This window comes from Penicillium nucicola (assembly GCF_028828085.1).
Source record: "Penicillium nucicola strain IBT 29836 chromosome Unknown utg000002l, whole genome shotgun sequence".
Lineage (NCBI taxonomy): Eukaryota > Fungi > Ascomycota > Eurotiomycetes > Eurotiales > Aspergillaceae > Penicillium > Penicillium nucicola.
This window is the reverse complement of record NW_026643126.1, coordinates 2,042,555-2,069,373: the sequence shown is the minus strand read 5'-3', so window position 1 is coordinate 2,069,373 and position 26,819 is coordinate 2,042,555. Positions and strand designations below refer to the sequence as shown.

The 26,819-nt window shown below is 48.8% G+C and overlaps 8 protein-coding genes across 8 annotated transcripts; 5 read left to right on the top strand and 3 right to left on the bottom strand.

Moving 5' to 3' along the window:
- Positions 1-824: 824 nt before the first annotated feature.
- On the top strand, positions 825-2,692 carry N7511_002547 (arylsulfotransferase family protein; the record flags this gene model as incomplete). Its single annotated transcript, XM_057124972.1, has 2 exons — positions 825-1,316; positions 1,382-2,692. The coding sequence occupies 2 exons, from the start codon at positions 825-827 to the stop codon at positions 2,690-2,692; spliced, it is 1,803 nt and encodes a 600-aa protein (XP_056987131.1).
- Positions 2,693-5,355: 2,663 nt separating this feature from the next.
- On the top strand, positions 5,356-6,459 carry N7511_002546 (NAD(P)-dependent alcohol dehydrogenase; the record flags this gene model as incomplete). Its single annotated transcript, XM_057124971.1, has 3 exons — positions 5,356-5,638; positions 5,694-6,123; positions 6,177-6,459. The coding sequence occupies 3 exons, from the start codon at positions 5,356-5,358 to the stop codon at positions 6,457-6,459; spliced, it is 996 nt and encodes a 331-aa protein (XP_056987130.1).
- A 1,978-nt stretch (positions 6,460-8,437) lies between these two features.
- N7511_002545 (uncharacterized protein) lies at positions 8,438-9,849 on the top strand (the record flags this gene model as incomplete). The annotated part of the gene is made up of 2 exons (XM_057124970.1): positions 8,438-9,730; positions 9,796-9,849. The coding sequence occupies 2 exons, from the start codon at positions 8,438-8,440 to the stop codon at positions 9,847-9,849; spliced, it is 1,347 nt and encodes a 448-aa protein (XP_056987129.1).
- Positions 9,850-10,110: 261 nt separating this feature from the next.
- Positions 10,111-11,211, bottom strand: N7511_002544 (asparaginase; the record flags this gene model as incomplete). The annotated part of the gene is made up of 1 exon (XM_057124969.1): positions 10,111-11,211. The coding sequence occupies one exon, from the start codon at positions 11,209-11,211 to the stop codon at positions 10,111-10,113; it is 1,101 nt and encodes a 366-aa protein (XP_056987128.1).
- Positions 11,212-11,707: 496 nt separating this feature from the next.
- N7511_002543 (threonine/serine exporter family protein) lies at positions 11,708-14,233 on the bottom strand (the record flags this gene model as incomplete). Its single annotated transcript, XM_057124968.1, has 1 exon — positions 11,708-14,233. One exon carries the CDS (start codon positions 14,231-14,233, stop codon positions 11,708-11,710), a length of 2,526 nt encoding a protein of 841 aa, XP_056987127.1.
- Positions 14,234-15,423: 1,190 nt separating this feature from the next.
- On the bottom strand, positions 15,424-16,048 carry N7511_002542 (TspO/MBR family protein; the record flags this gene model as incomplete). Its single annotated transcript, XM_057124967.1, has 2 exons — positions 15,424-15,869; positions 16,003-16,048. The coding sequence occupies 2 exons, from the start codon at positions 16,046-16,048 to the stop codon at positions 15,424-15,426; spliced, it is 492 nt and encodes a 163-aa protein (XP_056987126.1).
- Positions 16,049-16,550: 502 nt separating this feature from the next.
- N7511_002541 (putative DUF341 family oxidoreductase) lies at positions 16,551-17,328 on the top strand (the record flags this gene model as incomplete). Its single annotated transcript, XM_057124966.1, has 3 exons — positions 16,551-16,598; positions 16,650-16,668; positions 16,718-17,328. 3 exons carry the CDS (start codon positions 16,551-16,553, stop codon positions 17,326-17,328), a joined length of 678 nt encoding a protein of 225 aa, XP_056987125.1.
- A 441-nt stretch (positions 17,329-17,769) lies between these two features.
- N7511_002540 (putative polyketide synthase) lies at positions 17,770-25,802 on the top strand (the record flags this gene model as incomplete). Its single annotated transcript, XM_057124965.1, has 9 exons — positions 17,770-18,006; positions 18,054-18,140; positions 18,192-18,249; positions 18,303-18,642; positions 18,695-19,220; positions 19,266-19,869; positions 19,928-24,567; positions 24,620-24,940; positions 24,993-25,802. 9 exons carry the CDS (start codon positions 17,770-17,772, stop codon positions 25,800-25,802), a joined length of 7,623 nt encoding a protein of 2,540 aa, XP_056987124.1.
- Positions 25,803-26,819: the final 1,017 nt, after the last annotated feature.

Genomic DNA, 26,819 nt, shown 5'->3' with positions numbered 1-26,819 from the left:
CGTAACCCGGAGAGAGAGAGAATAGGATGCGTCATGTATGATGAACGCGTCCGGGGAAAATCAGATCCCCAATGCATAGTCTATAAATAATATTTACTTATCAGTGATTATGGTGCATTGCGGGGCATCTATTTCACTTGATCATTTATTAGATTGTCACCTTTCCCCCTACTTAATGAAGGACTAACTGAAGGAAGATATTAAGTCCGAGTGCCGAGCGGAGCGTCGTGTTCGTATCGCCAGTTCTGTTGAACAATGAACGATACTGTCCAGTATCCACGGTGGGACTTCGGTAGAACACACCCTGAACATATCCGGAGTCCAGTTCGACAGTGCTATACGTATTCCCGTTGAACTTTTATCCCCATTTCTCCTTATCTGATTGGAACCCTATTTCCCGATGACACAATCGCGCCACATCCCGCTCACAATGACGAGGACGCGTGGACTACTAGGCGTCGCAGTTCGGCCGATGCTGTTCGGGGGTAAATTCAGCCACGAGTCAATTTACCGAACTGTCCAACAAGCGGAGACTGTGGTCTCTGGTTGGCGCCGCCGCGCAATTCTCGAAGGAACATCGATCCACTAGAAGCTTGGCGGACCAATATTCTACTATGGGACTGCCGTCGCTACCGAATCAACATACGCGTCAACTCCCGAGTTTCCACTGTCTGTGCAGCCAAGAGTCTCCAGCCAAGAGTCTCCAGTAAGGAGTCTGTGAGCGGAGATCGAACGTTGACCCGTTCAAGCGTGAAGATGATGTCCCTTAAAGTCTCCTTTCTGTTCCTCCCGTTGAATCCCTTGTTCCCGTCCGCGATGCGCCAATGTTCTTGTGGACTTCTTCTGGCCTGCATCGCATGAGCTCCTGGCTCCGCGGTAATCGCCTTGATCGTCTTCCTATCCGATGGATCGCTTTACTGGCTGTTGCCCTCGGAGGCGCAGTTATCTTCTATCTACTCGCCGTCCCACAACTTCTCAGAGTGCGTCTCCGCGCTGGCTTGAGTTGGTATGACTTAGGTGCCCAAGGGCTAGGTCCGGACCGAAACTATGTTTCCTTCGACCAGGAATCGCCGATTATTGAAATTTCCCCACCTGGGGCGCAATGCGATTCGAGATATACATTCCTTGCGCCTCGCGGCGATTCTGTCGCCCACCCTGGTCCTATGATCCTGGATTCTGCTGGTGAACTTGTGTGGACGAAATGGAATTGGGGAACGACGCAAGACTTTAAAGTACAGCGATACAAGGGCGAGGATTTCCTGACCTACTGGCAAGGGGATACGGATGATAATTATGGCCGGGGATTATGGTACATGGTGAGATACATTTCGGGCTTGGCTAGCTACGAGCTCGACATGCTAACCATTCTCTTTGTATGTAGCTTGACTCGACCTACAACCAACGATATGTTGTATCACCAATCGGCATGTACGACGGCGATTTGCACGATTTCCACATCACCGCCAACGACACCGCACTTTTGATGATTTATGACCCTATTGTGATGGACTTGACCTCTGTTGGCGGACCTGAGCAGGGGTGGCTGTATGACGGAGTCTTCCAGGAAGTCGACCTTGAAACAGGAGAACTTCTGTTCCAATGGCGTGTATCCGACTATTTCTCCCCGAGCGACAGTTACGACCCAATCGGCAACACTGGTACTGGGCGCACATCAGCTTACGACTACTGCCATATCAACAGCGTGGACAAAGACGACCAGGGCCGGTACTTGGTTTCGATGCGACACCTTCATACCATCGCCTGCATAGACGGAACAACCGGCGAGGTTTCCTGGTCCTTAGGAGGAAAAAGAAACGACTTTGCCGATGCTTCTGATGGTGCCGCTACTGACTTTGCTTGGCAACACGATGCCCGCTGGCAAGGTCCAAACCGCCTCAGTCTATTCGATAATGCCGCCTATACCAATGATCACCCTGACGCAGTAAGCCGCGGAATGGTAGTTGACCTTGATATGAATGCACGGCAAGCGACACTCGCACAGTCCTATGACCATCCGCAGGGCTTGATGGCCGTTTCCCAGGGAAACCTGCAAGTGCTGGATACTGGCAATGTTCTCGTGGGCTGGGGCCACTCGGCTGCTTACACTGAGTTCTCACCCGACGGTGAAATAGTATGTGATGTACACTTTGGCGCTTCGGCTTTCTTCACCTTTGGCCGGGTTGTCTCGTATCGCATTTTCAAATTCGACTGGATCGGTCATCCTACATCAGTACCCGACGCAACACTCACTCCCGACAGTGTCTTCGTCAGCTGGAATGGTGCGACCGAGGTAGCTGCCTGGCGTGTCGAGGCATGGGACGGCGAAAGCTTGTCCAATATGACCTTCAGCGCTGTTGACCAGGTTCCTCGGTCCGGGTTTGAGACTGAGATTCATCTTGCTCCCGAGGTGGAGTCTTTCTTTCGCTTGCGCGCTATTCATGGAAATGGCGATAGTCTTGGGGTGACGGAATTGCTCCAGAGATTACCCGCTTCTGAAACGGGACGGTCTTCGGCGTCTAGCCATTCGTGGTCCTTATGGACTATTGTGATTGTTGCGCTAGGATGCCTTGTTTGTGGTGTTTATTTTGCTTTTTACCGTCGATCCCTGCGAGGATCTCGCTCTCTTGCTCCTTACCAGTTGGTAGCCCATAAGGATGAGGATGAGGATGAACATAACCGTCTGCCATTATAGGACGCCGGCGTCCTCGATACCCCGGATACCCACTTGCATTTTGTACATAGTCTGCTTTCCTGATGTGGTATATATTGTTGAATTGATATATGGGTTTGAAATATATTTATGAAATTTCGCAAGACAATCGAACCATGCAACGCGGGTCATGTATATGTGTACAATACCGTAGAGAAATAGAAATTTCCTCAACTATGTATCTCAACCACAAACAGGTGTTGCGTGAAAAGACTCCTATTAGTACCTCAACTTTGGAACTCATTGACGCTGAGATCATGCTAGTAAGTTTGGCTGGGCTTTAGTCCTTTAGTGAGGATTAAGTTATTAAATACAGTATCTAATCCGATTCAATTGCGTGCATACGATTTACTGGAAATTTCTCCTGAGGCTACAGAGACAATGCGGTTTACTATATAATCCGTCAATAAATCAGTCTTTGGATCATAATGTCAAAGAATGTGACTTCCTACATCAAACAGTTTCCTGGTCTAGCGGTTATGATTTTCCGTTAACAATTGCTTCAAGCATCTGTTCCGGAAAGGTTCTGGGTTCGATTCCCAGGGAAACTATTTTTTTGTATTTGGACTTTTGAGCCCTTCTCCCCCCCCCTTTTTTTAATTTTGCATTCGTTTTGTATACCTTTTAAATTTTGGTTTTCGATATTTTTTTGTAGCCAATATTAGCGTGTTTTCTCATGGTTCTTTCAGAAAATCACGGGTTGCTTGCAGTGCCTCGCGGTCAATGGAAATATATAATCCCCGTGGAGTGCGAGCGTTGCAGGAAGTCTATGAACCGCCACATCGCAAACCACATTTTGACACAAGTATAACACCAAAATCTCGTGCTTTTAATAATAACAATCATACCAGTCCAAACGACGACTCCTAAAGGGCCATTCTGTTCACCCCTTATATGAGCAATATTATGGGATAGATTCCTTTTGTACTTGGTGACAAGATAATTGAGAATGAGCTAAATGCGGTCGGAAATAATCTTTACTGCAAAGAGAGCATAATTTGAACATGACTGCATTAAATTATATCTAGATCGTAATCGGCATGCAACGGTGCATCATGCAGCCTAGACCTGGATCTGCAATGCTGCAGCATAGCGCTACCAAGCCAAACTTGATTTGACCAGGAAGCGCCAGCGAATCAATGGAAAATTTGGTCCAGACAGACAATGGCAGTGAAGTAGATAGATGAATCACGATCAGAGGTTTTCAAGGAAGCAAAGCAATAGGACGGGTCTTCACCTTGTATTGCCAACCCTTTTAACAGATATGGCTAATTATAAGTGATATGAGCAACCTTGGTGGAATTTGTAGATTCAGTTCTGACAGCCGAATTAGCCGTGTGGATAATTATCGGCGATCTCTCAGAACCAAGGAGGTTAAATAGGAGAAACACAAGCCTGTTGTACTATGCCCCAAAAGGGTGAAAGTAGAAACAAGGAACGCAGCGGGATTAGCCACTAGTTTGCTCCAGGCACCGATCCATGCTCTCGGAATAGGGGTCTCTGATCTACCAAGCGGCATAGCAACCCACTTTCTCGGAAGTGACAGGATTGGATTGAAAGTGGATCATATTGTGTTATCCAACCATCCTGCCACCTGTTGTCAAGAGCTTGACTTCAGGTTTGGGTATCCTTTACTGTTCATTGAGTATCAAGTTATTACTGTTGTGCCAAAGAGGAACGACGTTCTCAGGAAATGCCAGGTCTTCATTATAGGCATATAGCTCACATCTGACTATTAAGTCTCGACTATCTAGCCCGCTTTTTGGTATACGTTATGTTTCTTATCAGTGAATTGAATATCTTTCTACAAAGGGTATATCTACTAACGTTGTGGTTGAGATGTTCGTCACCCCAACCCTTGCCGTAGTAAACCATGACCTGTGATGAAACACGCTTCGACGAAAGCGATCATTTTCGTGCAACTTGATCGTATGATTTGATCCTCAGTCATCGATCATACGTTCAACAAACACCTTTGAATGTCTGATCCGATGGCCGGATTCGGAATTAGAGTTTACAGTTAGCGCAACGGCCATCGAAGAATGGATGACTAAGACCGCCACCTACGTCGATAGGCCCTGGACAGAGATTGAAGAAGAAATCAACGCGGGAAGATTAAGAGATATCGGAGACATAAAACGGGTTGAAACAGTCCCAAAGCATTCCGAATCGAGACCCCGTTCCAACCGAAGTAGTCCCGACCAGAAAAAGTCGCCGACCAGCCCTAACTCGGAGGATCAATTGTACCGTTTGCTCTTGGTTCGGTGGAGACTTATGCAACGGAGAGATTCCCAATGAGGCTTAGACCGACATAAAATGACCCGGAAGGATCGGCTTTGCGTGAGCTTGAGGATCCTGGGGCCCTCCCGTTGCAGAATTCTCTAGAACAACTTTAATGGGGTTTGGATGATTTGATCCACCCCTCGCACCTTACAAACATTTTCATTGGCAATCCTGACCCCGACGAAGAGACGGCATGGCTCCAGGTCCTGATGATAAATCGCTTAAAAAAATGTCCAAGCTGGTAGCTGGTGGGTTAAAAGGGGAGCTTCGCCGTTGCAATTTCCAGTCCATCTCTTGCTTCAGTCTTTCTCTCATCTATTCAATCAACCATTTCAACCTACACAGATCCATCCTATCTCACAATGAGCGTTACATTCGACGTCTTCCGCGGCTCCAAGGAGGGCAAGATCGTGGCTGATAAGACCACGCGCACCTTGCAGCACAACGAAGTCTACATTGAAACCACACACTCCGGTCTTTGCGGCACAGATGAGCACTACCTCACCTCCGGTCAAGTCCTTGGCCACGAGGGTGTTGGTATTGTCCGCCAGGTTGGCCCCGGCGTCACAAACGTCAAGGTCGGAGCTCGTGTTGGATTTGGATACACCCACTACGTGTGTGGTACCTGTCAAAAGTGTTTGACCGGTATGGAACCCCCATTGAAGAAACATAGAGAGCACGCAACTAATCCAGATCGCAGGCTGGGACCAATACTGTGAGAACAAGAAGGAGTACGGCACACACGACCACGACCTTGGCTCCTTCGGCCACGGTGTCGTCTGGGATGCTGGCTGTGTTGTGCCTATCCCCGATAACTATGAGCTCGCCGATGCCGCTCCTTTGATGTGCGCTGGTGCCACTGTCTGGACTGTCTTGACCGCGTACGGCATCAAGCCCACTGACCGTGTTGCTGTCATGGGCATTGGCGGTCTCGGACATCTTGCGATCAAGCTGGCCGCCGCCATGGGATGTCATGTTGTTGTTCTCTCTTCCTCAGAGGCCAAGCGCGAGGAGGCCTTTGGCTTCGGAGCCTCCGAGTACCACGTTTTCCGTGATGGCCAGGAACTGAAGGACTTCAAGCCTGTCAACCACCTCCTGCTCTGCGGAAGTGCTTGTGTTGACTATCCTTCGTATGTTTCTATCGAAAATCGCATGAAAAGGATTAACGCTAACATTTGCACAGTCTCATTCCTCTCATGGATGTCCATGGATCCATCTACCCTCTCACCGTCGACTTCACTCACTCGCCAGTCCCCATGCTGTTCATGAACATCAAGGGTATCCGCATCCAGGGCTCTCTGGTTGCCTCTCGCAACAGCCTCCGCACTCTGGTTCAGTTTGCTGCTGACCACGACATCAAGCCTACCACCATGACCTTCCCCATGACCACGGAGGGTGTCGAGAATGCCATGCAGACTCTCCGCGATGGCAAGATGAGATACCGCGGTGTCTTGGTTTGCCAGTAGATCAATCGCTGTGCGTTGTGATGTCGATTAAATAGAATTTTTCATGAGGCGGTTAGCATACGACGGAGTTAATAGATGTATAGAGCTATAGATGTCAGAATTAAACGACCAAGTCGCTGTATATTTTACAAATTCGCAGAAGATATAACGTGTAGGTGTTTGTTCAAGACTTTTAATACGTATGTTTTGGGAAATTATTGAATGAAAGAGGGATCCAATTAGCAAACACCAGCCACTCTGTTACCCCGAGTGTTCTATATCCAAGAGGCAATTTTGTACCCTAAGCATGGTTTCTTTATTGAAAGATGCCGAGCCTATGCTTCATATTCAGGAAAATATTGAAACTGAGGCTGGCCATCCACGAAGTTAACAATGCCAACACCAGACACACTCTTGGACAAATAAGCATTCATGTGGGAAAGACTAGCTATAAGCGCCCAGTCGTCACCTGAATGACGCATGATACACTAGATGGCGTTGAAAGCACTTTCAATAAATCAAAATTAAAAATATATGCGAAACAAACCAGAACTGTTGGGATAATGTGACAAAAGATGCGATGTTCGAAAGTTAGGTTGGCAATGTAAATGAACAAACCAGCCGTTCATTAATAAGTCGCATACTTGACTTAAATAGGCGTTTACACATCACTAATGTGATAGAAATGTGGCCAATACATGCACAGTCAAATGATGAGCCCTGCGCCCAGGCCACAATTTGGTGAGATGGGCAAGACTTTGTTATTTTCCTCTAGCGGAAGTTCTCTTTCAATAAACATTGACTCAATTTCGACTTGATGTAAGTTATTCGTAATAACTTCATGTTGAGCGTCACCCCCCCCCAAAAACCAAATCAAACACGAAGATCACAGTTTGTCCCCTTAGAGCTCGGACTAAATTTGTTTATCCCGATTGTAAGCGAACAGACCGTCCACAGATTCGCTAGCGTCGGCTTCTCATAAGCTTATCCCTCGTAGGGCAAACAACAGTTTAAAATTGCATCTGCGATCCTAAGCTAACTTTCCACCTGATCTGTATATGTTAACCTGTAATTTCTAACGCATAACAATCGATGCACAATTGCAGCGCCTCTCACCTACCATCCCCCTATTATCACGCAAAAGCAGAAGCAAATTGCCTCCAAGATCGGGCCCCACATACCCGCAGTTGTGACTTTGGTCGATCACGCAAAGTGGAATGAAAGCAAAATAAGCCCTGCGCGAACTGCTCGGGTTCAGAATCGGAATGTGTCTACCGGGTAGGACTTGGCAGAGCTTTAAAGTGACCACGACTAGATCTTGACAAGTTACACGTCTTTGCCATGTGAGGAATAGACCGTGGACACGCTTGGACAACAAGATATGTACGCGTTGTACTTGGACCGTTCAAAGTTAGTTTTTCTGACAGGTCTTGCAGTATATTGGAGAGCTCGTAGAGTACACACTCATCGGGTCTTACCGGGATGCTGTTATGTTGCCAGTGTTCAATGATCTATATACGTGCCATATATTTACTTTATCTGGGGAACACGAAGCCGAGGGAAGTGGAGTCAAGTATACAATTTGCATCCGGGCCGACAGAGATAGCAGATGCAAAAGATAAAAGAAGCATGAAATTTATAACCAAGAGTTGTAATAGTTGCAGTGAAACATACCAGGAGGCAACTCCATGTGGAATATTTTACGTTATAAGTGGAGTCCGCCAAGTGAAAACAAGGGCACGCTAACCTGATTTGGCAGGAACGAGGAATTTCCAGAAGGCTTCAGGTACCAAAAGCAACGGCCAAAGTCCGGTACACCGACCGATTCGGGAATGATTCGTACCGAGCCCCCGTTTGGATGGTAAAATCTTAGTTATTTTCGGCCCGTGTCCGATTTCTTCGATTTTTTTTTGTCATCTCTAGCATCTTTCCTTCTTGAACCTCTTTGTCCCCATTCTCAGAGTAACGTTACTGTCCCCCCCAGAGTAACTCATCTCCAATGTCCATCAATAATGAGAAGAAGATGATCCCGGGTGATGGGGTGCCCGACATGACCGACCAGGAGCAGCAGATTTACGAAGCAGGCGTCCAGAAGTTCAACAAGCTAGGATGGAAGCGACTGACAATCGTCCTGATTGTGGAGGCCGTCGCTCTCGGATCTCTCTCCATCCCGTCTACATTTGCAACCCTCGGCATGGTGGCAGGTGTCATCTGTTGCGTGGGTCTGGGTCTTGTCGCAGTCTACACTAGCTACATCATCGGCCAGGTCAAAGTCAAGTACCCTCACATCACGGACTACCCCGAAGCGGGTAGAATGATGTTTGGCCGATGGGGATATGAGATCGTCTTCATCATGTTGTGTTTGGAGCTGCTGTTGTCAGCGGGATCCCACTGTCTCACTGGATCAATTGCCTTCGTCAACATCACAGGAAGCAACATCTGTACTGTGATTTTCGGCTTCGTGTCCGCCGTCATTCTGCTGCTATTTGCCGTGCCACCCAGTTTCTCTGATATGGCTATTCTTGGATATATCGATTTCGCCTCCATTATCATCGCCATCGGAATCACTATTATCGGAACTGGCGTTGAGGCTAGCAACAGTACCGGCCTTGCAGCAGTCGACTGGTCGGCTTGGCCAAAGGAAAACCTCAGCTTTTCCGAGGCATTCATCGCCCTCTCCAACATTATCTTCGCTTATAGTTTCGCTCTGTGCCAGTTCTCTTTCATGGATGAAATGCACACGCCTACTGACTTCCCCAAGTCCGTGTGGGCCCTCGGTCTGGCTGAAATCTTCATCTACACTGTGACTGGCGCACTTGTGTATGCCTTCGTCGGCCAGGATGTCCAGAGCCCTGCCCTGCTGTCTGCCGGTAGTCTACTCAGCCGAATTGCGTTCGGTATCGCCTTGCCAGTTATCTTCATCAGTGGTTCTATCAACACTGTTGTGTTGGCTCGGCTCGTCCACGGCCGGATTTTCAAGAACTCCAACATCCGCTTTATCAACACCAAGATGGGATGGATGACCTGGCTGGCCTTGATCACATTCTTGACAATCCTTGAATTTGTCGTTGCGGAGGTTATTCCTTTCTTCAGTGATCTCTTGTCGCTCATCTCGTCCCTCTTCATTTCCGGATTCACCTTCTACTTCCCCGCTATCATGTGGTTCATGTTCATCCGCCAGGACAGCTCGTCAGTCAGCAAGACTATCCTTCTCAGCGTGGTCAACGTCATTATCCTGATTATTGGTCTGATTGTTCTCGGTGCTGGCACCTATTCAAGTGTCGTTGATATTGTAAGTTTCATCAACCTCTCCCGATATTGGGCTCTTCCATTTGTGCAAATGCTTACCCGTCATAGATCAAGTCCTACGATGAAGGTACCGTTGGCGGAGTGTTCTCGTGCAGCTCTTAAGCGCGTATGCGCATGATTTATGTAAATATACAGACAAGATAGATTTATTTTTGGCGTAATATAGAATATGATGTATTTTTATACAGACGAGCGACGCATTGACACCTGTAGGTTAGGGTTGTGAATACCGACATCTATCGTGTTGCACACAACACTGGCAGAAATGTCTGAATCTTAGAACGATGTCGGTCTTGGCTGAAATTATGAATGTATATAGTTTTGAATGATACTAGGCTCAAGTCTGAATCACTTACTGTTCCCTCAATTCACAGCCAACACCTTCAAACAAGGAGTCAAAACCCCCGTCTCAACGCCAACCGTATTGATAATCTTCTGATGATGGAACTTCCTCAGCACGAAAGGGATTCCACCCTCAAATTCCCCAACCCCAATACCCAACTGCACCAAAACCTCCATAACAGCCGAATAAAGAACCCCAACATTGCCATCCTCAATTTTAACCGAAATCCCCAGCGCCCCATCCACCCCCAACTTCCTCGTTGCCTCACACTCCCGCACTCCAATCCCATAACACCCGTCCGCCCCAAGCTTCCCAATCAGTAACCCACCATACGCCTCCATGAGCAAAGTGCAGAAACGACCCTCCCCACCAACCAGTCCGGGATACTGCCACATAGCGTTAAAGACACGACTCATGGCATCCGTCCTGGAACCCGTGCTCACAGACGCAGGATGCGCAGCCACATAATCAGCAGCAGAGGCAAACGCAGCATTCATACGGGCCAGATAATGGAGCTCAAAAGCCGGAGCCGGGAGATTGCAGCCATCAAGACCCCAGATCGATTCATCCCCACGACCAAGACCACAGACTTCATCCACAACCCGACGAACATGAACCTGAACAGGATGCGTCGGCAAATGATATCCCGTCATCCCCTTCTCACCCGCCAGAACCATCGCACCGGCAATCATACCAACATGCTTCCCAGCACAATTACTGCCCACAGCGCCAGGCACGACATCCCGCTTAATCCAGTCTCGATGAACAGACTCCGAAAGCGGAACATGGCCCCCGCATTGAAGGTGGGACTCGCTGGCACCGACCTTCCGGAGCATACTGCGTGCCCGGGCGATGTGTCGTTCTTCGCTGCTGTTCGACGCACACATGAAAGCCAGATCGCCTTCGTCTAGATTGTATTTGTCGACTGCGCCTGTTTCGAGGATGGCTAGTGCTTGGGCTGGTTTTGCTGCTGAGCGGGCTAGGGTGAGGCGATGGGGATCGCCGACGCTGAATAGCAGCTCGCCTTTTGTGTTTGTTACTGCTGCGTGGACGCTGTGGCGGTTTTCGATTACGCCGCCCCGCGTTGAGGTTATGATGTCTGTTTGGACTGGGCGACGCATTTTTGGCTTGGTTTGTTCAATGGTCATGATTGCTTTAGGGTGTTTGGTAGTTGTTTAGGTGAGTCCCTTTGCTTTGTTAGACTTTTTTTTTTTGTTTTTGCGCACTGGCGATGTGCCGATGTGTCATGGTCGGCAGGTTCCGACTGGAGGCGGGAGGCAGCTTCGTGGTGGCTTACGGTTGATGATAGAGGCGTTGAGTCTAGATGGTTGAGTCTGACTGGATGTGAGAATGCATGTGAATGAGTACCAGTATGGGTATGTGTATTGTATCTGTATCTGTATGTGTATCTGTATCTGACATTATGAAGCAAGTGTATGGACATCGTGTAAATCTAAAATCGCTCAATGACTTTCCCACGAAAATTTTGAAATGCAACAAAGTAAATCTCAATCGCTTAAAAACGCTGAACCCGAGATGTAAAAAGATAAAAATAAAAAAATAAACAAGAAAATCAAAGATGTACAACAGAAATAATATGTAAAAGGCAAAAAATGCTTAGAAGCTGAAAAGGCCAGTGCGCTTCTTGCCGTATGGATAGACAACCAAGGCGGCAATGAAGAGTCCGACTGTAATACCAATGGCGACTTGAATCATACCAAATCCAAGACTAGCCACTGAGGTTTCGGAAAGAACGCTGGTCGATGAACTGGTGCCGTTATTTTTGAGATTCTGTCGGACCTCGTCGGCGTATCGGATTCCGGCAATCAAAGATCCACTAGATGCGAGACCAGATGGCACGAGCACAAAGATACCGGGGAGAATGGCAGTGGCTGCATGACCGTGCCATAATCGACTGTAGAGATTGCCCAAGACACCGATTGTGAAAGCACCGACAGTGTTGGCGACTTCGGATTGAGACCCGAGCTTGGTGGTGCTGAAGTAGTTGGCAATGTATCCGGAGACAGCGATGAAGACCATGACAGGCATCTGCTTCCACTTGCCGTGATTGACAATGGCGAGGAAGACGGCGTAGATGGCCACGAAGGGGAATTGGCGTAGGTACGTTGAGCCGTAGACATCGAGACCCGAACATGTTGACGAGGAGGTTGCGTTTCCATCCATTAAACCGTATATCGTAGTTCCGACCGTAATACCGTAACCCAAGAACAGAGAGTAGATAATGGCATACACCATGCGGATCGATCCAGCGATCATCTGGTGAGATTGCAGTTCCAGACTGCTGCACAGAACCATGAAACCAGGCAAGATCAACGCGATAGACGACTGAGCCATAGCCGAGAAGCAGAAAAGCTCCTCGGATTGCCCATTCCGAGTAACCCTAATACTGCCAAACGCACGGGCTAGGAATGAGGTTAAAACCGCAGCCGTGACCTCGAAGACATTGGAATACAATGTTGATTTAGGTGCCAAGACGTGCTGCATCAGACCGACTAAACAGCCCAGACAGAAAATCAGAGGCATGTCAATCGGTCGTGCGCTAAAAGCGAACGGACCAACAGTGGAACTAGCCAGGCCGTACATCACCACCAAGATCCATTTGTTGAATCGGGGCTTGCGCTGCATGATCTCATCCAGCTCATGAGTGGCCTCCTCGACGCCGATCAAATCATGAACAACGTTCTTGTAGACATTGTGCGTATCGGCCAGTCGCCCAAGATCGACACCCTGCACCATACGCACAAGTTTGACTTCAGCTGTGCGGGTGGTCGGGTCATCAAAGGACATGATCATACATCCCGGTAGATACAGGAACTGACCCGAAACCTCCAGAACACGGGCCGTCATCTGCATGTACTCTTCGAGACGATGAGTCGGGGCACCGTATCGCATGAGCGCACGGCACAGTTGCATGATATAGCGTTGTCGCGCAATGATCTCTGCGATGTGTACCGTCACACGGATCTCATCCTCCAGGCGAGTCTTGCGCTTGGCCTTTCTGCGTTTCGCGCCGGGAGTGACATCAGCCACGGCGGGCAAGCTGGTAGTGCTCAGGTTCATCGAGGCATTGATCAACGAGGAGGTAGAGCGATGAGACGGTTTCTTGTACCACTTGAGCTTTTCCTTGCGCGGTGTAGCGGAACCAGAGGTGGGCATGGATGGGGTGATAGTCGGAGAGCGGGAGCCCTTCTTGGGCGTGGTCGTGCCCGAAGACACCTGCGTGTCGCTGTCGGAGTCATCGGTAATCACACTCTCGGCGCGCGAGGAACTGCCCGTGGTGGTCGCTTGGAGCTTCAGCAGTTGCGACAAGATGCCACTTCCACCGCCGAACCCACTGGACCGACGGCGCTGCGCAAAGTCTTTGATCAGACCCTCGGGGGTAGTCTGGCCCGACCGCTGGTATGCGCTCTGCGGTTTGCGTTTGCGCAGCTGATCCTGAACCATGGTCATGCTGCGAACGAGACGATGCGCCTCGGCACTGGCGGGAGGCTGATGCAGCTCCTCGCCGTTCTCCAATGCTTGTGCTCTATCCGCATCATGCCGAGCGCGGCGAGCTTGAAGCTGCTCCAGCGGGATACTGTCAAAATCGTCCGGAATGTACGACGCATTCAGCGCTTCGCCCTCATCCGGTGGCCGACCGAGGCGTTCCGTCAACCGTGCAGTTTTCTGACGGAGCAGCTGACCAGCAGCTCTAAATCGGTCCTTGGAAGACGTCGTGCGATGGATGTCGGTGGCGAAATCGTGTTTCTCCGATTGATCTTCATCTAGGGTCTGCATGTTCGCCAGACCAGACCCGTGCCTGGAATGTGTGGGGGCGGGCGGGGTGATGCTTCCGGACAGCGGCACTTCGCTGAGGTCGGCGGGCAACAATGGGCGCGACAGATCAGAGCCGTCGGTCACATCGCGCGACTCATTGCGCCTCAGACTCATGGAACGGAAGCGCACTCGATGCGATCGAGGTGTCGGTTCCGGTGGCTCGAGCGAGTCATATTGGTGGACATCGGCGGTCGCCTCTCGTTCGAGGTGATGGCGATCCTCGACATTGGGCAATTCAATGGTTGGCAGAGGATATTCGGCATATTCTTCATTCGGACTCGGATGCGGGTTGGTAATGCCCGACATGAAGGTGGGCTGCAAGCCTCTCTGCAAGGCAACGAGTGTGAAAGGTCCAAGGTCCAAGTTTCAAAAAAAGATAAGAGAGAAGAAGAGAAAAGAAGAGGGGCAAAAAGTAGGATTTCAATAGTTAAGAAAAGCAGAGCAGAAAGTACGGTCTAGAGCAAAGTAAAAAACAAAATGAACCACGGAACCAGCGATCTCGAAGCGGCGAAGTGTATATGAGTTCGCTAAGGCTAGAGTGGACTACTAACTACTGGAGACTAGAATGCCTCCTTTTAAGTCTAGAGCTTGGAGCATATGATAAGGGAAAATGCATGACACCATCCTGCATTTCTATTTGTTCCTTTTTTTTTTCTGGCGATTTTTTTCCTCGTTCTGCCTAAACCCTAAGTTCCCACTCTATAAACCCACTCTATACACTTTGATAGCTCCCTACAGCCGCCGAACAGTCCCTGAAACACTTCCAAAATCCCCCTTGCGCTCTGCCGGAGAATAAATCTAGACTCGACTACAGACATGTACGTACCCATCTTGTTCATCAACGGAGGTGTGGGTCTGGGTGGCGATCTTGTTGGCACCGAGCTATCCGCAGTGGTTCATTGTTCCTTGGATAAGAAGCATAAGGACAAGGAAAGGAACCAACGCTACTGTAAATTGTACCCGCCTTGTTTTTTTCCCTCTCATCACTATCACTCTCTCTCTGTCATCATATTGCCTTATCTTGCACCCCCCCTTAGGCACCGGGCTGCCCAAGTTGTCGATCCCGGCCCACCATCAACTCCGTTCTGACAGCCACCTCCTGAGCTATGGTGGAGTGCAATGGTGAAAATCTGTAACATCCCAGGAACATTCCAGGCAAATCCCTAGGATGAAGAAGATACACCCCACTCTGCGATGTGATGATGTGATATTGGCAGTTCATAATCCCTCGAGACTTATACATAGAAGCAGACCCACCAAGGGCGAGAACATTACGAATCGCCGAGAGCTCACGGCGCCACCAGAGTGGATCAAAATTCACAAGGAGAAAAGTAGAAACTGGAAAACTGCGTCGACCACATGATACATTCAATTTACATGCACTTGAAACCAGAGATCCCTGAACAGGATACATAGCCAAAAGAAGCAAAGAAAAAAACAAGAAGCGGCGATATGACGATCTCTAATCTAAGGTTTAAAGATGTCATGCCTTGTATCTACTCCGACCGCTCTTTCTCGGGCAAAGTCCAGCCATTCAGCATGCCACAGCCAGCATTGAGATATGCCGCATATCCCAGCCAGGCAGCGTAGGGGACCAAGCACCAGAACGCCGTGCGATCGGCCGACCACCAATTGACCATCAGCGCACCCACGTTACCCGCCAGCAGGGCCAGATCGCCCAGAGCCACAGCCGGTCGCCCCAATCGGAAGAAGAGGGGCATCCAGATGAAGTTCAGGGCCAGCTGGGTGGTGTAGAGTGTCTGTGCGGTCGAGTGGGCATCGCGCACTGCGAGAGAGAGCGATTGCGACGCGATGGTCGTGGCGTGGTGCGAGGCGTACCCCATCAACCCGTACAGGAGTGTCCAGGCCGGCGCGAAGAGCCAGCCGGGGGGACTGTAGGGCGGTTGTTTGAGTTTGCTGTAGGTTGCGCGGTTTTGCTTGCCTGTACAGTAAAATGTAGACGTCAGTGAAGGGCTCTCTCCTGGTAATGGGTCATTGGCTTGTCATTGGCTGTCGTACGATTGGTCAACAGGGCTACTGTTGTCCCTCCGATGATTGGGGTTGAGACCGCCAACAGGGGGAGGCGAAGATCGCCTGTGGAAGTGCAATAGACCAAGGCATTGCGCTAGGATGTGATGCTTGACCGATTGACGATTATTGGCAAGGGGAAGTTCAGAGAGATCTGGCGATTTCTCTGTCTTCACTACGTCATGCGCCCCTGCCTTGGCACCGCCACTTTTTTGAAGTGGCAGAAATCATAACCGGCCCCATTTGGAATATGAAGCTGATGTAGACATTGAAGGAAATCAAGTAACTTACAGTGTATGATGATTATGTACAGTGAAGTGGAAACTGTCATCGACATGTCTGTGCGGATATTCGCCGAGTTCGGGCCGACGATCTATACATCGTAGTAGTCCGGCAGGTTTCCAGGGTCTATACAGTCCTGGAAATTACCCCAAACCCTTCATGTGCTGGATAGAATTCAATTTTAAGAGCAGTATAAATGGCCACAGACAAGCCAAAAAGACAATCGTCGTCAAGCCTCCATTCTGACAACGGCGAATTCTGCCTCGGCCTCTTTTCTTTGTCTTTGGTATCTGCCTAGCATCACCTCCAAACCATGCCCCTGCGATTATTGTGTCTCCATGGCTGGGGAACAAATCAAAAGGCAAACCCCCCACTAATCTAACAGGGGTCTCTGACCACTAACCTCCACCAGATTCTACAGTCGCAATTGAGTACGCTGAACATCCACCCTCGTGAAACACAACCGCTCAAAAGAACCAGATGGGCTCATCAAAGAGCTCCAAAAGGACAATACAGCAACATTCTCTTTCCTAGAGGGTGACATCGACTCAGATCCTGGCCCGGGCATCGCCGGCTACTATGAAGGCCCGTACTACAGCTATTACCGGTTCCCACGGACATTCTCGCTCGAAGATAGCGACGAGACCGACATCCTGGAGGCGTACGAGCGGTTGAATGAAACAGTCGCCTTGGAAGGTCCCTTCGACGGCATCTTGGGCTTTTCGCATGGCGGCACATTGGCTGCGGGCTTCATGATCCACTACGCTAAGATGTACCCGAAGGAGCAGCCCTTGTTTCGCTGTGCCATCTTCATCAATTCGCTGCCGCCATTCAGGATGGATCCTGCTCCTGGATCGCGGCCAGTTGTGCATGATGGCTTGCAGGGTTTCATTGGTGTTCCCTGTCTGCATCTTGCTGGTGCGCAGGATCCGCTTTTTGAGTATTCGTTGGCACTGCATGGGATTTGTAATGCGCGGACTTCTACTTTTGCGGTCCATGGGAAGGGTCATGATATTCCCAGCGATCGAAAGAATGTTGTTATGATGGCTACCGCTATTCGGAAATTGTGTAGTCAGACTCTCATCTGGTGAAACGAGAGTACAGCGTGAGTATTGCCGGGTGTGCGATGTTGTTTCACAATTGAAGTGCTTGGGGACCTCGTGGAAGATAGTCTAGTATCTTGGTAGTTGTGCGACAGAAAGCATAGTGATGATTCGTGATTGATGAGTTTCCCGAATGCACGATCGATTTCAGAAAGAGGCACACCGTGGTCTGTAGCTTATTTTGCCGCCGAGGGTTGCACCCGGATACTAAGTTGGTGCAAGTGAGACGACAAACCTTTTCATCCCGAGGTTTTGCGATGTCAAACCAGGCATCGCATGATAATCCTAGAGGTTCAATCTGTGGGTTGCTGACTGGCCCGACTGACATACCAACCACGAACCGGGACCAGGAATTGCCCGAGCAATATTAATTCTGCGCTGGTACCAAAGATATTGCCGTGATCTATAGTTCAGCAACCCGAAAGAAAGATGACTGACCAATTTTCAAAGAATGATGAAGCCCAAGGTGGTATGAAACCAGTGGATGAAGACTCTTGTATGCCAATTGCGATAGTAGGTATCGGCTTTCGAGGACCTGGAAATGCCCGCAATGTCGAAAAGTTGGAGGAGATGATACGTGATGGCAGAGAATCCTGGACTCAGATACCGGACAAAAGATGGAACAATGCGGCTTTCTACCACCCGGATCATTCTAGACATGGAACGGTAGGTTCTCCAAGTCCGTCACAAGGATAGCAGCCAAGTGTCAGTAGATCAACGTGGAAGGAGGGCATTTTCTGGAAGAAGATGTGTCTCTTTTTGATGCGCCGTTCTTCAACATGACGAATGACGAAGCGTCGGTGAGTACCACTTGCACGATCGTGGATACTATCCTTACACTCACTTGGTAGGTGATGGACCCCCAACAGAGACTTCTGCTAGAAGTCATATATGAGGGACTGGAGAATGGTAACAAAATTCCATGTATCAATGCATCAAACCTACGTTCTAACAATAACCAGCTGGCGTCCCAATCGCCCAAATGACAGGCACAAACACATCCTGCTTTGTCGGGTCTTTTTCAGCAGACTACACAGATATCCTCCTAAGAGATCCGGAATGCGTGCCAATGTACCAATGCACAAATGCTGGACAGTCCAGGGCAATGACAGCCAACAGAATATCCTATTTCTTCGATTTGAAAGGACCAAGTGTCACAATAGATACAGCCTGCTCAGGAAGTTTGGTAGCACTCCATTTGGCATGCCAGAGTCTACAGACAGGGGATGCCTCTGCGGCGATCGCAGCGGGTGTCAATTTGATCTTGAGTCATGAATTCATGTCAACCATGAGTATGATGAAGTACGATAAATATGATATTGACAATGAAGGAATACTGCTGACCATGTTCCAGATTTCTATCGCCCGATGGGAAATGCTATTCATTTGATGAGAGGGCGAACGGGTATGCGCGTGGCGAAGCTATTGTTTGTCTTATTCTCAAACCTCTGGCCAGTGCTTTGCGCGACAAAAACACTATCAGAGCTGTGATCAGAGGCACTGGATCCAATCAGGACGGACGTACACCAGGTATAACGCTGCCCAGTGGTGCTGCTCAGGAGTCATTGATCCGAAGCGTGTATGCTCGAGCTGGTCTTGATCCATCGGAGACGGAGTTTGTTGAGGCCCATGGTACAGGCACGCAAGCTGGTGATCCAATTGAGACTGGTGCTATTGGCCGAGTATTTGGACCTGGTCGTTCTTTGGATGATCGATTGCGGATAGGCTCCATCAAAACCAATGTTGGGCATTTGGAGGGTGCAAGTGGTATTGCTGGTGTGATCAAAGCGGTTTTGATGTTGGAGAACCGCATATTTTTGCCGAATTGTAATTTTCAGACAGTTAATTCGCGTATCTCTCTAGACGATTGGAGACTGAAGGTTTGTTCGAGTCGCTCAATACAGAACCCATTGCTAATTTCATAGATACAATTACTCACTGAGCCGTGGGAGAGCACCGGTCCACATCGAGTTTCGGTCAACAGCTTTGGATACGGAGGAAGCAATGCCCATGTGATTTTAGAAGATGCCATGGGATATCTCACAAGTCGAGACCTGAGCAAAAAATCCTGTATGTCATCAGCTACGTCAATTGACACAGAGGAAGAAGCGAATCGAGATACTTCGATCAGTCCATCGCGCATATTCATGCTCTCTGGCTTCGACGAAAGGTCTTGTGCACAACAAATGCAAGTTCTCAGAAGCTATATCCTCGACAGAGGCGCCAGGCTTGACAACGAAAAGTTGCTAGATAATCTCGCTTTCACACTGAACGAGCGGCGTTCAAATCTTACCTGGAAAGTTGCCGTTGTGGCCAATACAATTGAAGACTTGGCTACATCTCTCGCTCAGAACATCAAAGCTAAAAGTGGGTTACGAAGACCAAGAGTGGGATTCATCTTCACTGGCCAAGGCGCACAATGGGTTGGGATGGGACAGGAACTACTCCAGGCATATCCGGTCTTTCGCAACTCAGTCCTGGCGATCGATAGTTGGCTGGAAGTCATTGGAGCTCCATTCTTAGTTGAAGGTTTGGATGACTTAATCTCCTTAAATTCATGCCTGCGCTAACCTCAATTCCTATAAAGCGGAGCTCAAAAAGTGTCCCCAAGATTCAGACTTGAATCATCCACGTCTCAGCCAGACTATCTGCACAGCACTGCAGATAGCACTCGTCAATCTACTGTATTCGTGGGATATCTATCCAGACTCTGTAGCCGGTCATTCCAGTGGGGAAATTGCAGCAGCTTATGCTGTCGGAGCGCTCAGTGTGGAAGATGCGATGTCAGTCGCATATTATCGTGGCGTCGTAGCAAGCCAGGTATTGGACGACTACAAGACCCGGGGAGCCATGATCGCAGTGGGATTGTCTGCCGAAGATGTCCAGAAATACATTGATCGGCTCCCATGTGGACACCTCGTGGTGGCGTGTATCAATAGTCCATCCAGTGTGACAGTATCTGGTGATAATCTTGCCATTGCTGCTCTTGCGCAGCTACTGAAGAATAAGCCAGTCTTCACACGGCAACTTGTCGTGGATGTCGCGTATCACTCCCCGCATATGGCACTTGTTGCAGATGAGTATCGCCGGTTCATCGAGTACATCGAGCCTCAGAGCCAAGATCACCTGCAGGACGAGAGGGGAAAAAGATCAATCTCATTCTTCTCGTCGGTCACTGGGGAGATGCTGTCGCAAGAGGTGCTGGACACAAACTACTGGGTCTCAAACCTGATCGGACAAGTGAAATTTGCAGATTCAGTGAGAAATCTGTGTTTCGAAACAAACACGCAGCGGTCTGGTAATACTGAAACAGTAAGATCTAGAAGAGTTGGAACAGCCCAAAAAGCCAACATCGACTGTCTGGTCGAAATCGGTCCGCATGCTGCCCTTTCTGGGCCAATCAAACAAATACTACGAGCAGACCCAAAACTGAACTCTGCCGATATTGTGTACGCCAGTGTCTTGAAGCGGAAAGAAAACGCTGTTACAGCTGCACTCGGCATGGCTGCCACTTTGGCATCTTTGAACTACCCAGTGAACTTTGGTGCGATCAATAGGCCACAGGGATCTGAAGAAACCTGCGTCCCACAGTTGCTGGTCGATCTGCCACCATACACTTGGAACCATGCCAGATCATATTGGGCTGAACCACGACTTAGCAAGATGTTCAGAAACAGAAGCCTACCTCGAAATGATATTCTTGGGGTGCCAGATAACATGCATTGCCCATGTGAGCCTCGCTGGAGGAACTTTCTTCGGACTTCGGAGCTCCCGTGGCTTCTCGATCACAAGATCCAAGGGAGTATTGTGTTTCCCGCTGCAGGATATTTGGCTATTGCAATAGAAGCTTCCATGCAGCTGGTGAAGAGCGAAGACAATATTGCCCGGTATGTGCTGCGTGATGTGTCGATCAAATCCGCACTAGTTCTCAACGAGACTTCGGCCGTCGAGATTATGGTGTCTATTCGGGAGTCAATTCACAAGCCTCATGAGCTATACGAATTTCATATCTATTCAATCTCGGGGGACAATCGATGGACCGAGCATTGCACCGGGCTGGTCGGCTCACAGAGGAGAATTGGTGTTTCAGTCGACGAACCCAGGGAAACCGATAACTATGCGATGGTGCCCTTGGGAACTGAAGTCCATGGAATATCCGTAATCGACACTCAGGACTTCTATCAGAAGCTTCATCAGATAGGACTGGAGTACGGACCATGCTTCGCCAATTTGAGCACAGCACATGTCACCCAGGAGGGGGCTTGCTTTGCAGAAGTCACTGTGCCAGACACTAGATCAGCGATGCCATGCGCATTCCAGCATGATCTTCTGATCCACCCTTGCACGCTAGACAGCATATTTCATGCTGTGTTTGCTGCTTTGACACATGGCATGGATATTCAAGATGGGCCGGCTATCCCAATTTCAATCGAGGAGATGATTGTTTCTTCAGGTGTCAGTTCTTCGGCGGGCAATATCATGAGCATTTGCACCCATGTGCGACAAGGCCCGAGGAAAGATGTGATGGCATCTATCGTGGTCGTTGATTGCAACGATAAACACTCCGAAATGGAACCCAGCATCTCGATTCGTGGTCTGCGATGTACACGGCTTGAGCGCGAGAGAGGGCATCTCGTTGCTCAAGAAAGCCAAAGGACTTATCGTATTGAATGGAAAGCCGATTCGTATTTTCTTTCCAACGAAAATGCAACATTCTTATTTGAGCAGGAAGATCAGCCAACTCAGGAGCTTATATGTCAAGCAGAACTCGAGAAATGCGCGGTGGGTTTTATCAAGACTGCTTTAGACGAAGTCACTGCAATGGAAGCAAGGAAACTTCACACTTCCCACCGCAGGTTCAGGTGTCATCTGCAAGATGTTCTTGACAGGTACGAGGAAGAACACCACGACTTGAAAGCCGAATTCCAGGATCTGCAGTCAAGCTCAACAGAAAGTCTGCTGCGCTCCATTGGCGAAAATCTGGTGCCTATAATCAGAGCCCAGATGGACTTCACCGATGTGATAAAGGATCATCATCTATTGGACACATTTTGGGATATTTTCTCTACAGATTCATCATACAAAGCAACCAGTCGTTATTTAGACTTGATTGGCCACAAAAAACCGGACATATCGATTCTCGAGTTTGGAGTTGGCACAGGACAAGTTTCTAAGCTATTCCTCGAACAACTTGCACATTCCGCCCAGATACCTCACCTTGGAAAATACACATTTGCCCATGAAAGTCGAATTGTACTAGAGCATGCCATGAAGCGGCTGGAACCGTGGTCGGACTTGGTTGATTGCAAGCTCCTAGATCCAAGAGAAGACCTTGCCACACAGGGATTGGAAGAAGGCTCGTTTGACATTGTCATATTACCTCATGGTTTGTGTACTTCACAATGTGAGCAAAATGCTCTTTGCAAGATTTATGACCTTCTTAAGCCCCTTGGGTCATTGATTGCGATCAGCCCTTTCCACCCAAAGCAAAATATCGTGAAAAACCTCTTGTTCAGTGCCCTGCACTGTTTATCTGCAGAAGAGTTTTGTCTTGGCCAAGGTGGTTGGCCAGAGTGGCAATGGGACGAAACACTGCGTGAGGCGCAGTTCACTGCGGTCAATGTTTTTACAGATAAAAATTGCGAAGAGAATCATCAGTTCATCGTCGCACGCAAGGAAAAGTTCGACAAGTCAACTGCGAAGGTTTCAATTATCTGTGATGGTGAATCTGGGATAGCTGTTGCCGATTTAGTTCTCCAACTGGAGCGTCTCGCTTGTGAAGTGGACGTGCGAAGCATCGAGGATGTGGAAACAGAGGGTCGAATATGCCTGGTACTGGACTCTCAGAAAGAGACTTTACTAGCTGCTCCAGATGGAACCACATTAGACAAAATCAAAGCAACATTCATGCATAGTGCGGGTATTCTCTGGGTCACTAGAGGTGGCACGATCGAGTCCGTCAACCCGAATGCCAACCTTGCAGTGGGCTTTGCACGAACAGCGCGTGCCGAATCCGGTGTCAATCTGATCATCACTCTTGATCTAGATGCACAAAACCCTTTATCCGAGTCTCATTCCGCAGAACTACTTGCTCAATTCTTTGCCACCCGATTCCTCCGTGGAGGCGCTAACGACGACACTGAATTTGCAGAAAGAAATGGAACAGTCTTGATTCCACGCGTGTTGGAAGATTCATATACAAGCACGGCGGTAGTCAATCTCCGTGACACTGAGACTGTTTCTGAACAGTATTTCCACCTAAAAAAGCGGCCTTTGCGTTTATCGAGAGGATTGGAAGATCCTCGTTTTGTCGAGGACTGCGCATTGATGGAACTTCCAGCCGGGTACGTTGGAATCCGAGTACATGCATTTGGCCTCAGCGAACAAGATCTGTGGAGAGACACCCACGATTGCAACACGGATGACATGTTTGGCCTCGAATGCAGTGGAGTTGTATACAATGTCGGTGCTGGTGTTTGCGGTATTTCCATTGGAGATCGAGTGGCGTGTCTTGGGACTGGCACCGCCAGAAGTTTCTACCATGATCGAGCAGCGGCATTTCAGAGAATCAGTGATCAAATGTCATTCGAGCTTGCTTCGGCATTGCCTGTCGCGTATTCCACTGCATATTATATCGATAAATACTATTTGTGGTGTCTTCAATCAAACGAGGTCATCCTTGTGCACCGGGCGGGCTGTTGGTGTGGACAGGCGATTCTGGAATTGCTTAAAATGAAAGGAAACGAAATCTTCGTGACCGTTCAAGATTCCACAGAAGCATTTCTGTTATCATGTCGATTTCGAATACCTACCAAAAATATCTTCATTGATGGGCAAGATGATATTCTGAAGAGTTTGACGCGGTTGACTCACGGCGAGAAGGCAAAGGTAGTGATTAGTCTTGGGACAGATGATGACCAGATTCAAAGTTGCACCGCGCCATTTGGTCACTTCATTAGGATTGCCAATGACAGGTCAAGAACTCAAAGAGTCTCCCGTTCTCAAAACATATCGTTGTCATCATTCAACATGTTTGACTTCCAAAAGGAAAGGAGAAATCTCGCAAACCATATCTGGTCTGAGGTATTTCGACTATTTCAAGAAGGACGACTCAAAGGTCTACCAGGGACTGCGGTATACAACGTTTCTCAAATCAGACAGGCTGTCGAAGAGGCATCTATCAAGCGACACATTGTCGTTTCTGCGGCGTCAGATGATCTTGTCATGGTAAATCTCACATTGGATTCCAAGAAAAAGGGTAATCGCTTATCAAAACCAGGCCACACTCCCCAAACCATCCGAACCATTGTTCAGTGCGACTGCATCCTATCTTTTGGTTGGCGGACTTGGTGGAATTGGACGTGAGGTGGCTTTATGGATGGTTCAGAACGGCGCCAAGAGTTTGGTGCTTCTTAATAGAAGTGGCTTGTCCAAAGAAAAGTCACAGACAACAGTAAGGGAGCTGGAGGAGAAAGGAGTTCAGGTTATGGTTCAGGTCTGTAACATATTCAACGAGATTGAAGTCCAACAAATGATTGTGGACGTTTCTCACTGCGCGCCTCCAATCCGAGGAGTTATCCAGGGGGCTATGGTTGTGAAGGTCAGTACGAATATTTGATTACAATGTGCCCATACTCACGGAAAGTTGCTAGGACATTCATATTGAAAACATGAGCTTAGATGATTATCGAGAAGTCATGGGGCCCAAGTGCGCAGGGACATGGAATCTGCACCGACATTTGCCGAAAGACCTCGACTTCTTTCTCATGCTTTCTTCCATCAGCGGTGTGATTGGAAATGCAACCCAGGCTGCATATGCGGCTGGCTGTTCTTTCCAGGATTCATTTGCCGCATATCGAAGGGGTCTAGGGCTTTCGGCCGTATCACTGGATCTTGGCACGATCACAGATGTTGGTTACCTCGCAGAGAACCGGGAGCTATCAAAAAAGATGGAGAAACAAGGGTTCGAAGGCACCGATACCCAAACGCTTCTCTCGTTGATTCAAGTCGCGATATCCCAACCTCCATGCCGAGAAACCCAAATAGTAACCGGACTTGGTCAATGGAAAGAGGAGCGATCCCTGGGTAATTTCAGCACTCCCTTGTTCTCTCATTTCCGTCGCAAGTTTCAAACTCATGGAAAAGCTACCATGCTCAGTGATTGGGGGGACAGTTTTAAGGTGGAGCTTCAAGCAGCCAGAACGGTGGAACAGGCCACACTGGTCATCTGCGAAGCAATGAGGCGGAAGATCGCTCTTCATCTTGCTGTGCCAGTAGAGAACATCGATCTCTCTCATCCAGTTTCTGAATATGGTGTTGACTCTCATGTTGCCGTTGAACTTCGCAACTGGGTATCTCGGGTCATGGAGTGTACTGTTTCCATCTTGCAGATTATAGCAAGTTCAATTCTGGATCTCTCCAGCGATATTGCCAGTCAAAAGTTGGACGACAACAAAGACTGATCTTCGGCTATACCCCCTTGCAGGCTCGGATATATGCGGATATATTACCATGCTCATCCTGTATACTTGGAAATCACATGGTAATAAAAGATCGATCGGGGTTGAAAGAAATGAATCATATGCACGAGTTTACTAGTCAGGAATATTCATACCCATCAGGACCTTACCGTCCCTTCCATGCCACTGAATATCAATAGTAAGGCAAGCATAACAAATCAACTTGCAAGGAAGCCCAGGGGATCTGAATGATTTGAAACATCCATATCACAGGACTAGCTTCACGAAGATGAAACGAACCACATGTCAGAGCTCACGGGAAATCCCCAGTTCAGGGCAAATCGCCTAAATTATCGCTTACCAACCCATCTGATAGGGCAATCACAATATGCATCCTGTCGGCAATTCAACTCTGCCCGAGTTTCAATTGTTTCGGGCGTTGAATTACTCCGAGGCCCTTCCGCTTAGATCAGCGGAACAAGAGGAGCAATCCAGCGTCCGATTGGTCCGTTTGGAGTATAAAAAGTGGAATGGAATCCTTCGCTCTTGGGATTCGTCCAAGGCATTAGAAAACAGAGTTGATGTGTATCTCCTGCAGCCACCCGACTGTGAGGCCCGGATCTGATACTGTACAATCGACACGGATGCTATCGATGGGATCTCACCTGGGCAATCCTCCAGGACTAAGTTAACTACCTAGGGTTACCACGTATCAAGTCCCGCTGAGTAAGCGGGTTCCTGAAGGAAATGAGTCCCGAGGTCCACTTTGGCTGGCAGTGAAGTGGACTGCGCAATATTGACAGCGAATAACCTGCAGCCAAGGGGTTCTAGAGCAATGTGACTTGTGCCCTCCATGCTGCGGTTCCAAAGTTCATCCCGATGATTGCCTAATCTGTTTGTCCGTCGGGTTCGGACTTCGGTCTCAGATTTGTGATTGTTGCTGTAGACCCACCCCGATATAAGTTATCAGGGCTGTTAAAATCTAACATCTTTCCCCCCCCTGTCCCCTTTCTGCTTGGT